Source organism: Podarcis raffonei, chromosome 16 (assembly GCF_027172205.1).
Source record: "Podarcis raffonei isolate rPodRaf1 chromosome 16, rPodRaf1.pri, whole genome shotgun sequence".
NCBI classification, from domain to species: domain Eukaryota; kingdom Metazoa; phylum Chordata; class Lepidosauria; order Squamata; family Lacertidae; genus Podarcis; species Podarcis raffonei.
Genome location: NC_070617.1, coordinates 1,359,236 through 1,374,086, shown reverse-complemented (window position 1 = coordinate 1,374,086; position 14,851 = coordinate 1,359,236). Strand labels below are relative to the sequence as shown.

At 40.6% G+C, this 14,851-nt stretch overlaps 1 protein-coding gene across 1 annotated transcript; it reads right to left on the bottom strand.

Moving 5' to 3' along the window:
• Positions 1–4,788: 4,788 nt before the first annotated feature.
• LOC128404246 (vomeronasal type-2 receptor 26-like) lies at positions 4,789–11,759 on the bottom strand. Its single transcript, XM_053369738.1, has 6 exons — positions 11,542–11,759; positions 10,592–10,883; positions 9,012–9,866; positions 8,410–8,631; positions 7,247–7,373; positions 4,789–5,699 (listed from the first exon to the last, which is right to left on the bottom strand). The coding sequence occupies exons 1-6, from the start codon at positions 11,757–11,759 to the stop codon at positions 4,789–4,791; spliced, it is 2,625 nt and encodes an 874-aa protein (XP_053225713.1).
• Between the last annotated feature and the right edge of the window lie 3,092 nt (positions 11,760–14,851).

Here is a 14,851-nt window from a genome sequence, read left to right as displayed (position 1 = left end):
ACCTTCTGCAAGGTTTTTTCAATCTGACTGGAAAAATCTGTTCGGGGAAATTTCTCTATGAAGTCAAAGCAGATACCGTTCTGGGAAAACATAGGAAGCATCTTCTCTACAAATATATCTGTACTTGCGACACTGAAATAAAGCACTCCAATCCATGTCCACCCAAAATGCAGCAGTAATTGGAGAAGACCCTTGTGTTGACTGGATGCACTTGGAAACATCCAGTACTCGAAAGCAGCTTGGGGGTTGCTGGTGGTTTCTGGAGCGGAGCTATAGGTGAGCTAAAGAAAATCAAGAAAAACGAGAAGAGTGGGAAAGGTATTTTCAAAAATAAAATAAAATTTGAAAGATGATTGTGCAACTTTCTTTCTTTTTCTGGATATGTACACATTAGTAGTTTGAAAAAGCAGCAAAGTCAGTTCTCCTTGCTGTGTTTTGAGTTGCATTTTTATGTTGCTGTACAGATCAAAGAGAGAGGCGGCTGTCTTCCCCTGATGTCCATTACCTGATTTCCCACACCAAATACATTGAGACATTTGCCAAAATGTAATGCTTTTTTCCAATCATCCATTGAGGTCATAAACAGACCTAGTCTTTGATGGCTAGTTATTAAGCAGAAGGATTCCCGTCCCCCTCTAGAGAGGACCTGGGCATTATCAAAACACAGTTATTCCTTTTCTTTTTCTCATCTATCCCTGTAGGAAGAGAAAACTACTTTGCAGGCTTTTCCTCAAAATATTATTTTTTTACCATCATCTTCTCCTGTTCCCAACACCATTGCAAATCCCCGGAACAATGCTAGATCCAGGACATTGTGCATATTGCAAAATGGTGATCAGGCTGGCAACTCAGCTGCTGTGTCCAAGAGGCCATTTTCACATATCTCTCTTCCCCACCCCAATTCCTATGACTGTGTTACTAGGTCTAAGGGACCCTCTCTTTTTTTAAAAAAATAAATGTTGCTGCAGAGGACTCCACCCCCATGGATTGGCAGTAAAGGTAAAGGGACCTCTGACAATTAAGTCCAGTGGCGGCCGACTCTGGGGTTGCGGTGCTCATCTCGCTTTACTGGCCAAGGGAGCCGGCGTACAGCTTCCGGGTCATGTGGCCAGGATGACTAAGCCACTTCTGGCAAAACCAGAGCAGTGCACGGAAACGCCGTTTACCTTCCCGCCAGAGCGGTACCTATTTATCTTCTTGCACTTTGAGGTGCTTTCAAACTGCTAAATTGGCAGTAAAGATTCCACAATTTTGTTTGACCTACACTCCTGTCTGACTCTCCAGCACTGCTTCTGCATTTCTCAATCATCTGCGGTCTTTAAGGAGAGCTGGATGTCCACTTGCTAGGAATGCTGTGGGTTCTTGCAGTGAATAGGGAGTTGGACTAACAGAGGTCATAAAAGGAATATTAGTTTGAAGAAGAGGAGGAGGAGGAGGAGGAGGAGGAGTTTGGACTTGATACCCCATCTTTCACTCCCCTTAAGGAGTCTCAAAGCGGCTCACAATCTCTTTTCCCTTCCTCCCCCACAACAAACACTCTGTGAGGTGAGTGAGGCTGAGAGACTTCAGAGAAGTGCGACTAGTCCAAGGTCACCCAGCAGCTGCATGTGGAGGAGCGGGGAAGCAAACACCGGCAGTTTGGAACTGCACATGAAGCCAGTTTAAGGATTATTTTTCCTTGGTGTATATTTGTTCCTTAAGCAGCATGCAGCCTGACTCTCTAAGACACTCCTCTTCCTGCCTCCACCCCAGATTTATAAACTTCCAGTTCCTTGGGTAGCCAACTTACACGTGGAATCTTATAGTTGTTCAAAATGACTGCCATGTGGAGACAGACATTAGAGTCAGGTCCCCCAATGACCGCTGCCAAACTGTTCTGGGGTTCGCATTTGTAGTTATGGATAAATCTTCCCCGTGTGCAGAGGACTTCCATAGAGGCTTGAAGTGTAGATATTGGATGGAAATAATTCTCATAGATGTTGAAACCCAGGGTGAAATTGGGTAAGATATGAGTGTTGCAATTTATCTCCCTAACAGCAAATACAAAGGCCAGGATGTTCTGGTAATTTTGAGTCAGAAACCTACAATGGAAGTTTGATTATTTTTTCGGACTGCTTTCCACTTCTATGATAAATATCAAGGAGGTCACATCATGAAAATACAAGACAATATCTAGTAAATATATGGGGTGAGAGACAAGGCTGATCAGAACAGATCCATTGGAATAAACAGATACTGATTTCAAAGCATCTCCTGTTAGCATGATTTAGTTGGCTGTCACCTATAATCAAGAAAATCCAGCTGTTGAGTTTTTAAAAAATCAGGTTAAAAGATACCTCAAGCTCACATGATCAACAACAGGAACTGATAATTGTGGTCATGAAAACTAAGAAATAAGTGCATTTCTAACCTCAAGTGGAAGCCATCCAGAGTCAATGGCAGCCCAGCTGCCTTCTAAATATGTCAGGGGAGTAGCACATGTTTTGACAACAGTCTCTCAGCAGTGTGCAGCAAGTTCAAGAAATTCAACAGAGATAAAATCTATTAAAAGCTTACTCTAATGTAAATCTGAGAAATAATGCCAGCAACAGTGAAGTCTCAGGACTGATCATACTTACAAATAATAGGATTGGGCTTAGCAATTGTAAACTCAGCTTCAGAAATTGTCCACATGGTTACTAAGAGAAGTAATGTCAGAGAATATCTGCATTTATTACTACTTTTAATGCTAATATTATCATCTACAACAGCACAGCAAATAAGAATATACCAAAAGGTAGCGGTAGAGGCAGAATGCCTTTCCGAAAAGGAAGTAAGGAATGAGCTTAGGTCATCCCCCTAACGATTGAAGCTAAAGCTCATCTTCATAGAACCATCCGGAGAATATTATCTGAAAAGATTATTATCATCATCATCATCATCATCATCATCAAAACCTAGCTCCGTACATGAGCTCATCAAGTGCATCCTGAGAGGGATGTTTTGTGAATGTTGTTTGGTAAGAAGATATGTAGATCTGTGAAATAATGTACCCAATGATGAGATCACCTGGCTGATAATAGTTGTGAAGACTAGGAGTATGTTCATCCCTGCAAGATTTAAGAACAGGGAGTCTGCAACCAGCTTGAGGCAGCCACACTAATGCCAGTATTCCAAATAGAATAATCTTGGGTGAAAACCATCCAGTGAGAAACCATTTTATCAGTTCCCACATTAGCATTTGAGTGCCTGCTAGTTTCATCATCTGAGCAGAATAATCACTCAGTCAGCTGAGCTTAAAAGCCGGGACGTTCAAGAGTGCAGTTTGTTAGCACTCAGATTGATGGCACAGCAGATGTTAATATCTAGTTTGAATCAGAATTTACTATTTTGCCAGTGGCCAGTAGAATTTCCCATGATATTTGCAGAAGCGGTTGTAATCACAGTTGATTTGATAATTACTGGGGAGTTAATCACATGTTTAGCATTTACTGTGCAGGTGCAGAAGAATACCCCCCCCGACATATCAGCAGAACTCAGTAGGCTTCACAGCCCTCCCCGGTGTGGCAACAATAAGCTCCAAAGCATCTACAAGGCCCCCCAAAAAGAGAGGCATTAAGAAACAAACAAAGACTAACACAAAGTTGTGTTGGCCTTTCAGCCCTATGAAATGGCACAATTGTGGTGAGATCCCAGGAACAATCCTATCACTAATTCAGGATGATGGTAGTGATAATGATTTTATTGAATTTACATACCACCCTATACTTTGGGGTCTCAGAGCTGATCACAGAATATCAGGCGGTTCACAGAATAATCTGGCATCAAATGGTAATGGTACCTTTAAAAAGATATTCATTTCCTAATCTCAGTCCATGGGGCCATCAGATAATTGGGAACCATTGCATTTTCTCTGGTATTCAGGGCCCAAGAAAAGGAGACTTATTCCACAGATACATAGGCCAACCATTAAATTATGTTAATGACTAAATCCTGCTGTTGATTTTTTAATATATATATATATATATTCAGAATATAGTAACATTCACCTCACCATCACTATTTCCCTTAAGATAAATGTTTTAAAAATGTTTAAAAGCTTTTTTTGAGGGGGAGAACAATCCTGCTTTTCTTTCATGACACTAGACTTATTCCGATGGTTGTAAAAATTACGTTATGACAGACCCAATCCTGAGATATCAAAACACCAGGCCTGGTACAGTTGTCTAATTAAGCTGGGATGTTTGGATAGCTCCAGCCAAAGATCTGGTGAGCCTTCTTGCCCTAGTCCAATCAAGACATTATCTTTTTTCACCAATCATTTTTCTCCACTCAAATGTGGATGAACACAAGGCACGCCAAGCACGCTGTCCTGAACTGCAGGCCCAAAGGAGGGATTGAGCAAAGACATGAGAATGGCCAGATCCAATCCTTTATCTGGACTAAATGTCTTAATCCCCCTCCCCCGCTTTTTATGTAACCAGCTGATGGAAAATCATTAAGTTCTTCCCCCCCTTAATTGTTTCTTTTCTTTTCTCAATTATTTCTCTTCTTACTTTCCCGTCTTCTTTCTGCTTCTATCTCTTTCTCTTCTTCTGTCCTCTTTTTCTTTTTCTTGTCTCTCTCTTTCATTTTCTTCTCACGATTGGGGCTGCAATAGTAGTGCAACTTAGCTGAGGATAAGTATATTTGGTTGGAATTGCATTGTGAGTTTTATAGATGACAAGGTGGATATTTAGCTATGACTAAATTTCCATTGTTTACAATGCGGTTAAATGATGAATAACGTTAATTGGGTGGAGTACCACATTACAATGATGATTTTTTCCTCTGTATTAGCTGCTCTCTGTTGTTCAACTCAGGCCTCACCATAATTATATAGCTTTTCGGGAAAAAGATACAAACCAGTAAGCCTGCACTGGAGGACAAGATTGAGAAGATCTCCACAGCCACCATGTACTTCCCCTTAGTACTCAGGTAGGTGGGAACAAAGGACAACCACACACTGCAAAAAACCAGCATGCTGAAGGTGATAAACTTGGCTTCATTAAAACTGTCAGGCAAGTTCCTGGCTAGGAAAGCCACACTGAAGCTGACAATGGCTAGGAAGCCCAAGAAGCCCAGCACAGAGTAGAACATGAGAGGTGAACCTTCACTACATTGCAGTACAATTGCATCACGCATTGTGTGCATGTCCAAATATGGGAATGGAGGAGAGATTGACAACCCCACAGTACAAATAATGGCTTGAATCAGGCAGCAGGAAAGAACAATTGAGGTGGCCAGGTGTTTCCCCACCCATTTTCTCATTTTAGACCCTGGCTTGGTGGCCCGGAAAGCTATGACAACAATGATGGTTTTAGCCAGCACACTTGATACAGCCACAGTAAATATGAAGCCAAAAGCAAGTTGTTGGAGGAGGCAGGTTGCCTTCTCAGGTTGGCCAATGAAGAGCAAAGCACAAAGGAAGGAGAGCATGAGGGAGATGAGGAGAGTGTAGGTGAGGCTCCGGTTGTTGGCTTTGACGATGGGAGTGTCCCTGTGCATAATGAAGATTCCCAGCACCAAAGCTGTGATGAACGACAAGGAGAGAGCAAGAAGAGCCAAACTGAGGCCCAATCTTTCCTCATAGGACAAGAAGGTTATATATTTTGGAATACATGAATCCTGGTCATTGTTTGGATATTGTCCATCTGGACATTGGAAGCAGGCATCCAGGTCTGAAAAAAGAAAATGTAGTTTTCAAACACGTTTCATTTTGTTGTACATGCTCTGTTATTGGAAAAACCAAAATGAAGGCAAATAGGTTAAAACATGATACAGTACATTGCAGTCAAATGCTAAGAGCTCAGTGGCACAAGGAAATACCAGTGCTGCTTTTTGTCCATGATAAAATGGGAGTAATGCCTCTGCTGCCATCTTGCCTGGATGTATATATCAAAACATTTATTTTGTTTTAGTCAAGTGGCATAAAATGCAGCTGCTGTACTACTACTAATAATAATTTATTATTTGTACCCCATCCATCTGGCTGGGCTCCCCAGCCACTCGGGGTGGCTTCCAACAAAGATCAAAAATACACTGAAATGTCACACATTAAAAACTTCCAGGAACAGGGCTGCCTTCAGGGCTGCCTACATTACACCTATCAGTCTGTATTCTCTTAACCATCACCATCAAACTGAAATGATTTATGGAGGAAAGGTTCATTCCGTTTGGGTTGTAATATAGATTTGTTACCTAAGTATAATTGGTTTAATTCCCACTGAAATGGGACTGCCTGTTTGTTTCGATGAAAGGGCTTAATTCGAAGTTTCAGTTGAAGGCAAAGAACAGCAAGAAGAGGTGCCATCTTGCCTGGATGTATATATCAAAACATTTATTTTGTTTTAGTCAAGTGACATAATATACAGCTGCATATTACATATATCAGTTTGTATTCTCTTAACCATCACCATCAAACTGAAATGATTTATGGAGGAAAGGATCATTCCGTTTGGGTTGTAATATAGATTTGTTAAGTATAATTGGTTTAATTCACACTGGAATGGCACTGCCAGTTTGTTTTGGTGAAAGGCCTTAACTTGAAGATTCCATTGAAGCCAAAGAACAGCAAGAAAAGCTCTCTCTGAGCTTTAACTGAGTTGATAATTAACTGGTTGTTGTTCTCTAGCAGCTAACACGTGAGTGATTAACATTAGATCATGTGACAAAGGCTTTTGGTTGCAAATCTCCATTTTGAAGGGAGTTGCCTTTGGGTTTCTTTGTTCTCAAACTCTGTGGAGTAAGGGTGTAAATGAAGCTCTCCAGAGCAATATTTGTCTGCTTTGATTATAAATTAAAGTTATTTCTAAGTTGGACAGAGCAAGGTATTGTACTGATATTTTTGACATATATTTGATGTTTTTGAAGACAAGTAAGTAAACTTGTGAATTAAACCTATGGGCATTGACAATAGTTTATTCCAAAAGGACTTTGTTTTCATGTATCCATTCACTTCAAACTGATCAATAATAGCATCTCCAATAAAAATTGCCTATTCATTCTTCCTGAAATAAAACAAGTACTGAAAAAACTGTTAACCTTCAGAATTCACTTTTTTCTGAGCTTTGTTATCGAGTTCTAATCCAAAAATCTGTAGGAAAATATAAGGAAAACTGAACTACAAATGTTTTTTAGAATCATTAGACAAATGAGTGTCAGCCCGACATGCATCCAGTGGACTACATGCAATACTTCGGAGAACTTGATACATTATCATGCTTACCCTTCTGGTCGGAGATCTTTCCTTCTGGACATGGAAGGCAATCATAGCAGCAAGATGGCTTCCCCTCCTTCTTGCCCTTTCTATAACCTGGATGACAATTGTCATTGCACAGAGAAATGGGAAGCGACTGTCCATAAAAGAAAGCACAGAATATTTTAACATTCAAAAAATAGCTTTAGATAGTTTGTATGATATAGTAAAAGGTATGGTTTTCCCAGTAGTGACGCATGGAAGTGAGAGCTGGACCATCAAGAAGGCTGATCGCTGAAGAATTGATGCTTTTGAATTCTGGTGCTGGAGGAGACTCTTGAGAGTCCCATAGACTGCAAGAAGATCAAACCTCTCCATTCTGAAGGAAATCAGCCCTGAGTGCTCACTGGAAGGACAGATCCTGAAGCTGAGGCTCCAAGACTTTGGCCACCTCATAAGAAGAGAAGACTCCCTGGAAAAGACCCTGATGTTGGGAAAGATGGAGGGTGCAAGGAGAAGGGGAGGACAGAGGACGAGATGGTTGGATAGTGTTCTCAAAGCTACCAGCATGAGTTTGACCAAACTGCGGGAGGCAGTGGAAGACAGGAGTGCCTGGCGTCCTCTGGTCCATGGGGTCACGAAGAGTCGGACATGACTAAGCGACTAAACAACAACAAATGATATAGTTTATTCTACAGCAGAGAACGAGATTGATGTTGGCATGGCATAATAAATCTGCCTGAGTCTTAGGAGTTACTTTCTATGCAGTAGGACTGATTGAACTTCCACCTTGGTTGTGCTTAAGATAAACGAGCCTCATCTAGCTGACATGAGAAAGAGAAGAAGAAGAGGAAGAAGAGTTTGGATTTGATATCCCGCTTTATCACTATCCGAAGGAGTCTCAAAGCGGCTAACATTCTCCTTCCCTTCCTCCCCCACAACAAACACTCTGTGAGGTGAGTGGGGCTGAAGAGACTTCAGAGAAGTGTGAATAGCCCAAGGTCACCCAGCAGCTGCATGTGGAGGAGCAGGGAATCGAACCCGGTTCACCAGATTACGAGTCCACCACTCTTAACCACTACAACACACTGGCTCTCAAAGAGGCAAAGTTGGTTCCAATTCTGAAGAATAAACCGCTTTTTAAACTTTGGGGAAATAATGAGAACCATCTGAAAAGTTTCATGGATCCTTACCTGGTAAGAGATATTAGGCCATACAATGGCATCCTCATCAATAGTGAATGCTTGGGGAGCATCTGGGTCTATGCTTCCAACTCTGACTCTAAGAAAAGATTGATTTGGGAATGTGACCCAATTTATAATATCAAATCCAGATTGTAAGGCCCCATGTTGATCAAATGAAACCTTTTCCCCAGCACTGTTGTTAAAGGAAACATTTCGTAGAAAACGTTGGAGCTAAAGGGAAGAGTTAAAGAGAGAGAGAGAGAGAGCTTAAGAGAGAATCAAGGCAATAATACAACAAACTTCAAACTAGGATCACTGGGCTCTTTAAATGATCACTATTTCATCAAGCATTTGACTTTATCATGCTCCAAGAAACTTGGATGGCCAAATATCTAGTAAAAGGGAGATACTGTGCATTCAAATTAGAGGCCACTGCACGTCTTGGTCCTGAAAGAAAGAAGGGTTGCTAAACCAGTGTTTAATGTGTTTACTGTGAGCAAGAAACACCAGAAAACAAGTTGAAAAATGGATCAGTGAGAAACTGAAAGTTTGCAGCTGCCCCAAATCCAGACTTGGCACAGAGAGGGACCACACTTCTCTTTGCATTTTACCTGCCATTGCAGTTTGATGAGAAACTTCTTTCTCTGTCCTCCTGCAACTGCTTTCTTTTTGAAATTGGAGAAATCCATGCTTTGCAGGGCATGAACTATAGCAAAAACAGCCAGGTAGATGTTGTAACTGTGAGCAGTTGCTCTCATTTCAAAAACTGATGCTGGAAGAGTGCCTAGCTTCTCGTTTCCTGTGCAGAATTCCTCATTTGCCATGTCTACTTTGGTGTCAGAGAGAAGACAGTTAAATGTATGTTCCCAGAATACTCTAAGAAATTTGTCTTCTTTTTCTGAAATGGGGTTCCTGTTCTGAATAAATTTATGGAATCCTAACACCCCTTTAGAGTGAACTGCAAAAGACAGAGCACCATGGATGAAGTCTATATCCCACTGTCTTTGCAAATGAAATGATGTGAAATCCATTTGAGCTGTCATAACCAGGAGTTTGGTATTCTTTAGGCCACTACTAAATTCCCAAAACTGGACCAATGTCCTCAAGACAAGCATGGTCTGAATTTCACCATGCACAACCACCACACTGGCAGTGCTCGCCATGATTCCCACAGTCATGTTGATCCCCTTGCCCAAAATTTCACCAAAAGCACTGGAGGAACCTTGTCTTGGTAAACATTCTATGAAGGCAAAGCAGATGCCTTTTTGGGAGAAGATGGGAAGCACATTCTGCACAAACCTCTCTCCGTTGTCATCATCCAGATAGAGCACCCCAATCCATGTCCACCTGAAATGAAGAAGTAACTGGAGAATCCCCATATATTGGTGAGTCCCATTTGGGAACATCTGTTGGATGAAAGCACCTTGGTTTTCAGTATCCAGGACTGGTGCAGAACCATATGCAAGCTGAAGAAACATTAAAATAAAACAGTAAGTTCTCATATTACCATGTTCTTGTAGGTTGATGTGTGTATCTCTGTCAATACAGCTACTATACTACCAAATCATAATGCTTCTCACAAAATATCACCTAAGAAGCATCAACATTTTCTTTTGAACCTTCTGCCAATCAAACCTCATCATAAACTCTGATGGTAGCATCAATGAATGCCAAAGGGGTTTGCTGCTCATGCAACAGGACTTCTTGTCTATCTTGTCCTCTGTGTAGCCTCCAGCATGCCCCTTGGGTTTTGCAAAAAAGTCCCTCTCAAAATCCACATGGGTGTGCTTCAGAAATAGAAGGGATCCATCAGTCTTGAAGCTAAGGCATGTCTGTGATGAGACCTGACACCTCTTGGAACATACACAGCTGTCCCACCAACTTATGGTGGGGGGAAGTGCTACTGCTTGTAGTGGCCCAAAGGTACAGACACTCACCACAGTCTGAAGACTGGGAATATTTTTTAAAAAAACAAAATTAAGATAAAGGTATATATAGGCTCTAAAACAGAAATCTCTATTTATGCTGAATGGACCTGAGATAATGTAGACATTCTCCCCATAGTCAAGTTTCCCTGCAAGGCTTCCAGGGTGATTTCAGCCACATCCATTTTAACCTCCAAACCACATCTATAAACCAAGAGAAGCACCACATGGTTTGCTCATATATCCTGCTCATGAGCAAAGCTTACCTGTGGCATCTTGTAGTTGCTCAAGATGGTTGCCATATGGAGGCAGATGTTGGAATTAGGTCCCCCGATGACTGCTACTGGGTTGCTCCGGGTGTCACACTTGTAGTTTGGGATTAATCTTTCCTGAGTCGAGAGAAGTTCCATTGCAGCTTGAAAGGTTGCGCTTGCACTGAACTGGCTATTATAGATCTGGAAGCCCAGAGTGATGTTGGGTAAGAGTCGAGGGTTTAAATTGATTTCCCTTACAGCAAATGCCAAGGCCACGATGTGCTGGTAGAGCTGGGTCAATACCCTGTAAGGAGAGTTACATGCCACAAAATGGTTCATCTGCTGCAGATTATATGGGCCACATTTCAATACAATGTGGCATTTCATCAAGCTATGTATTACAGCTCATATACAGGAAAGAGTCAGTTGACTGTGGTCATGCATCCACTGGCAATTTATCTCCTTTACTCTTCTCAATATGCATCTAATAATGGCTCTTAGTAGAGGCTAAAGAAGGCCAAGGTAGAATAGAAATTTGGGGGGCTTTGTATTGCTTAAATCAGGTCTATTCCAATTTTTGAAATCATCAGATACCATATATTTAACAAAAGAAGATATACTGAAAGTACCAGGATGATAATCCAGGATGGTAATAATTGCCTGTAAATTGTTATCCAATCTAGAATATCTGACAGACAATGCAGTTTAAAATATCATTCCCCTACAATTTAATAGGCTGTTCCAGGCAGTTAGTTCAGAAGTGCAAATATAGGACTGACCCAATTCTTGAGTAGGACAGTTATTGCACTTTGTATTATATACAACAAGTTATAGCAGATAAGGAAATAGATTACCCCACAGCAGACAATTCGAAAGAAGATTATGGTGAATGTAAATGCTTATCCACAAAGCCATGCTTGCAATAATTTTATCAGAACAGGTACATTTTATAAACTCCTTACATGATATCACCAAAGAGCTCAGTAGAGGGAGGTTTTTCAAATGTCATTGGACTTGAAAACACAAAGTTTTGCGAAGAAATGCCAGCGATATTGAGATCTCCAGGCTGATAATACTTGTGGAGAATAGGAAGAGGGTCCCTGATACTACATTTAGCATTTGGAAGCTTGCACACTGCTTGAGGCAATAGCACAAATACTAACGCAACTAACACCATCATTTTCTATTAAAATCTGATTTCTAGAAAGAAATTCACCTATTCCAGCATTGCTGTTTAAGGAGCTGTGAATCCTGGAATTAGATTCAAATGGCTGCTTATTCAGCAGATGTGACGGTTTGCATTTCAGAATGACAGATTTCTGCCTGTCTTTTTCTCTTTTCTTAATAGTGCAAAGGGATATGGATGGTTTATTCAGTGCCAACCGATTGTTTTGCTCGTGGCCATGGGCATTCCCCAGGAACTTTGAAAACAAGGAGAATTAATCATAGTTAATTTGATAATTACAGAGGAGATAATAAACTTATTCAGAACTGCAGCTTTTCCTGAAAATGCTCAGTTTATCATGCCTAATTGAATATAGTGCCTACTAAATTGAAAGGGACTTAAATCATTCCTAGTTTGTCACCTTGATTTCCGTGGGACCTAATTTCAACTCACTTGGTATGGAATTGATTCAAGCAAATATTATGCAGTGTGAAGTTGCAGCAAACAGATTGATGAAGTTGTGTCTGTTTCTAGCCTTAGTTCTAAGTGGCACAGGAAATAATACAAACCTATATTTCACTGTTGTTTTGTAATTTTGCTAGTGCCCACTAGAGCTCAACAGGGAATTGGAGAAAATGTAATCACAGTTAACCTGGTAATTAGAGGGGAAATAATCACTACTCAGACTTCTAGGTTCTCTGAGACATGAGAAAGAAAACATGTTTAACTCGGCATAATTTTCTCTTCTACAAGAAAAATGAGCTATTCAAAAAAGTGTCTTTCAAATAAAAATCATTGTGCAATATATTTAAATGTAGAACTCTGTTAAAACTGTTTTTTAAAAGCAGTTGTCCAACATAAAGCAGTCTCCCTTCTGTTTTCATCTAAAAGGGGGCATACACCTCCCCAAACTCATGATATTTCATATGTGTGATCACTATGTCTGCCAAAATGAAACATTTTTACCAAATTTCCCATATGATGGGAGCGGAACTTGCTGGTGTAGTTTTGTGATTTACAGGCCAAGCTCCTTATCTTTTTTAAAATCATCTTTACTGAATTAAAATACAAATATATATACATACATGAAGATAAAAAAAGAAAAGATGAAGACAAGAAAAGAAAAGAAAGGGGGGATGTACAAAACATGAATTTGCATTATTATACAATTGTTAATTGAATTTCTAAACAAAAGACTTCCAATGCTTCTCATTGTACTTGTATTGTTATTTATGGTTAAAGCACAGCCTTTTATTACCCTAACAAATTAACATTTGCACATTGTTTTTTTACAAGGATGAGTTTAATTGCGCAAGGAGATTGTTACTTGGACAATAAGTTTTTAGGTAGTCTTTGAATATTTTCCATTCTTTGAATACTTTCTGGTTTGAGAGCCCTCTTTCCCCGTCATCTTTGCCAGTTCGAGGTATTCAATCATAAGAGTCTCCCATTCTATTATCGTGGGTGGTGTTTCATTTTTCCAATTTCTTGCCACTAATATTCTGGCTGCTGTTGTTCCATACATAAACAATGGTCTTATATCTTTTCTGATTTCCACTGACATTATTCCTGGGCGGAAGGCTTCTGGTCTTTTTCTGAATGAAAATCTCAATAGCTTTTTGAATTCATTATATAATTTCTCCCAAAATTCCCTGATGGCTGTGCAATTCCACCACATGTGTAAGTATGTCCCTGTCTCTTTTTTTGCACCTCCAGCAGGCTGGTGATCTACCTTTATACATTTTAACAACTTTTGCTGGAGTGTGATGCCATCTATAAAGCATTTTCATTATGTACTCCCTAAGATTATAGCACGCAGAGAATTTTATATCCTTCCTCTATAATCTTTCCCATTGCTCCATATAGATATTATATCCAAGATCTTGTGCCCATCTCACAATTACAACTTGAACTTGCTCTTCTTTCACTTCCCATTCTCATAAATGGTTGTATATTTCTGAGATATGCCAGCAGATTTGGAAGGCTCAGCAGTGGCCAGAGGATTGAAGAAGATCAGTCTACATCCCAGTCCCAAAGAAGGGCAGAATGCTCCAACTACCGCACAATTGCACTCATTTCACACGCTAGCAAGGTTATGCTTAAAATTCTACAAGGCAGGCTTAAGCAGTATGTAGACTGAGAACTCCCAGAAGTGCAAGCTGGATTTCGAAAGGGCAGAGGAACCAGAGACCAAATTGCAAACATGCGCTGGATTATGGAGAAAGCTAGAGAGTTTCAGAAAGACATCTACTTCTGCTTCATTGACTATGCAAAAGCCTTTGACTGTGTCGACCACAGCAAACTATGGCAAGTTCTTAAAGAAATGGGAGTGCCTGATCACCTCATCTGTCTCCTGAGAAATTTCTATGTGGGACAAGAAGCTACAGTTAGAACTGGATATGGAAAAACTGATTGGTTCAAAATTGGGAAATGAGTACGACAAGGCTGTATATTGTCTCCCTGCTTATTTAACTTATATGCAGAATTCATCATGCGAAAGGCTGGGCTCGATGAATCCCTAGCCGGAAGGACAGATCGTGAAGCTGAGGCCCCAAGACTTTGGCCACCTCATGAGAAGAGAAGACTCCCTTGGAAAGACCCTGATGCTGGGAAAGATGGAGGGCACAAGGAGAAGGGGGCGACAGAGGATGAGATAGTGGGACAGTGTTCTCGAAGCTACGAACATGAGTTTGACCAAACTGCAGGAGGCAGTGGAAGACAGATGTGCCTGGCGTGCTCTGGTCCATGGGGTCACAAAGAGTCGGACACGACTAAATGACTAAGCAACAACAACATATTCCTGAGATATGTTTTCCTTTATTGTGAGTTAGCTCTTTTTCAAACTTGGATGTTTCTTTTGACAGACCATCTCTCTTGTCTAAACTCAATCTTTGGTTTTTTGAACGTATTGGAGCCAGTCTGTCAAGTGGCTTTTAATTTCATCTTATTTTTTTAGCATTGGCTCCCCGGTGTGGCAACAATAAGCTCCAAAGCATCTATAAGGCCACCAAAAAAGAGAGGCATCAAGAAACAAACAAAGACTAACACAAAGTTGTGTTGGCCTTTCAGCCCTATGAAATGGCACAATTGTGGTCAGATTCCAGGCA

What these genes read in the sequence shown, in the direction of transcription:
- LOC128404246 (XM_053369738.1), bottom strand. Translation starts at nt 11,759, where the DNA reads ATGATGGTGTTAGTTGCGTTAGTATTTGTGCTATTGCCTCAAGCAGTG. An exon ending in GAGCTCTTTGGTGATATCAT is followed by an intron (nt 10,884 to 11,541) that starts GTAAGGAGTTTA and finishes CTCTCCTTACAG; the next exon opens with GGTATTGACCCAGCTCTACC. An exon ending in GCAACTACAAGATGCCACAG is followed by an intron (nt 9,867 to 10,591) that starts GTAAGCTTTGCT and finishes ATGTTTCTTCAG; the next exon opens with CTTGCATATGGTTCTGCACC.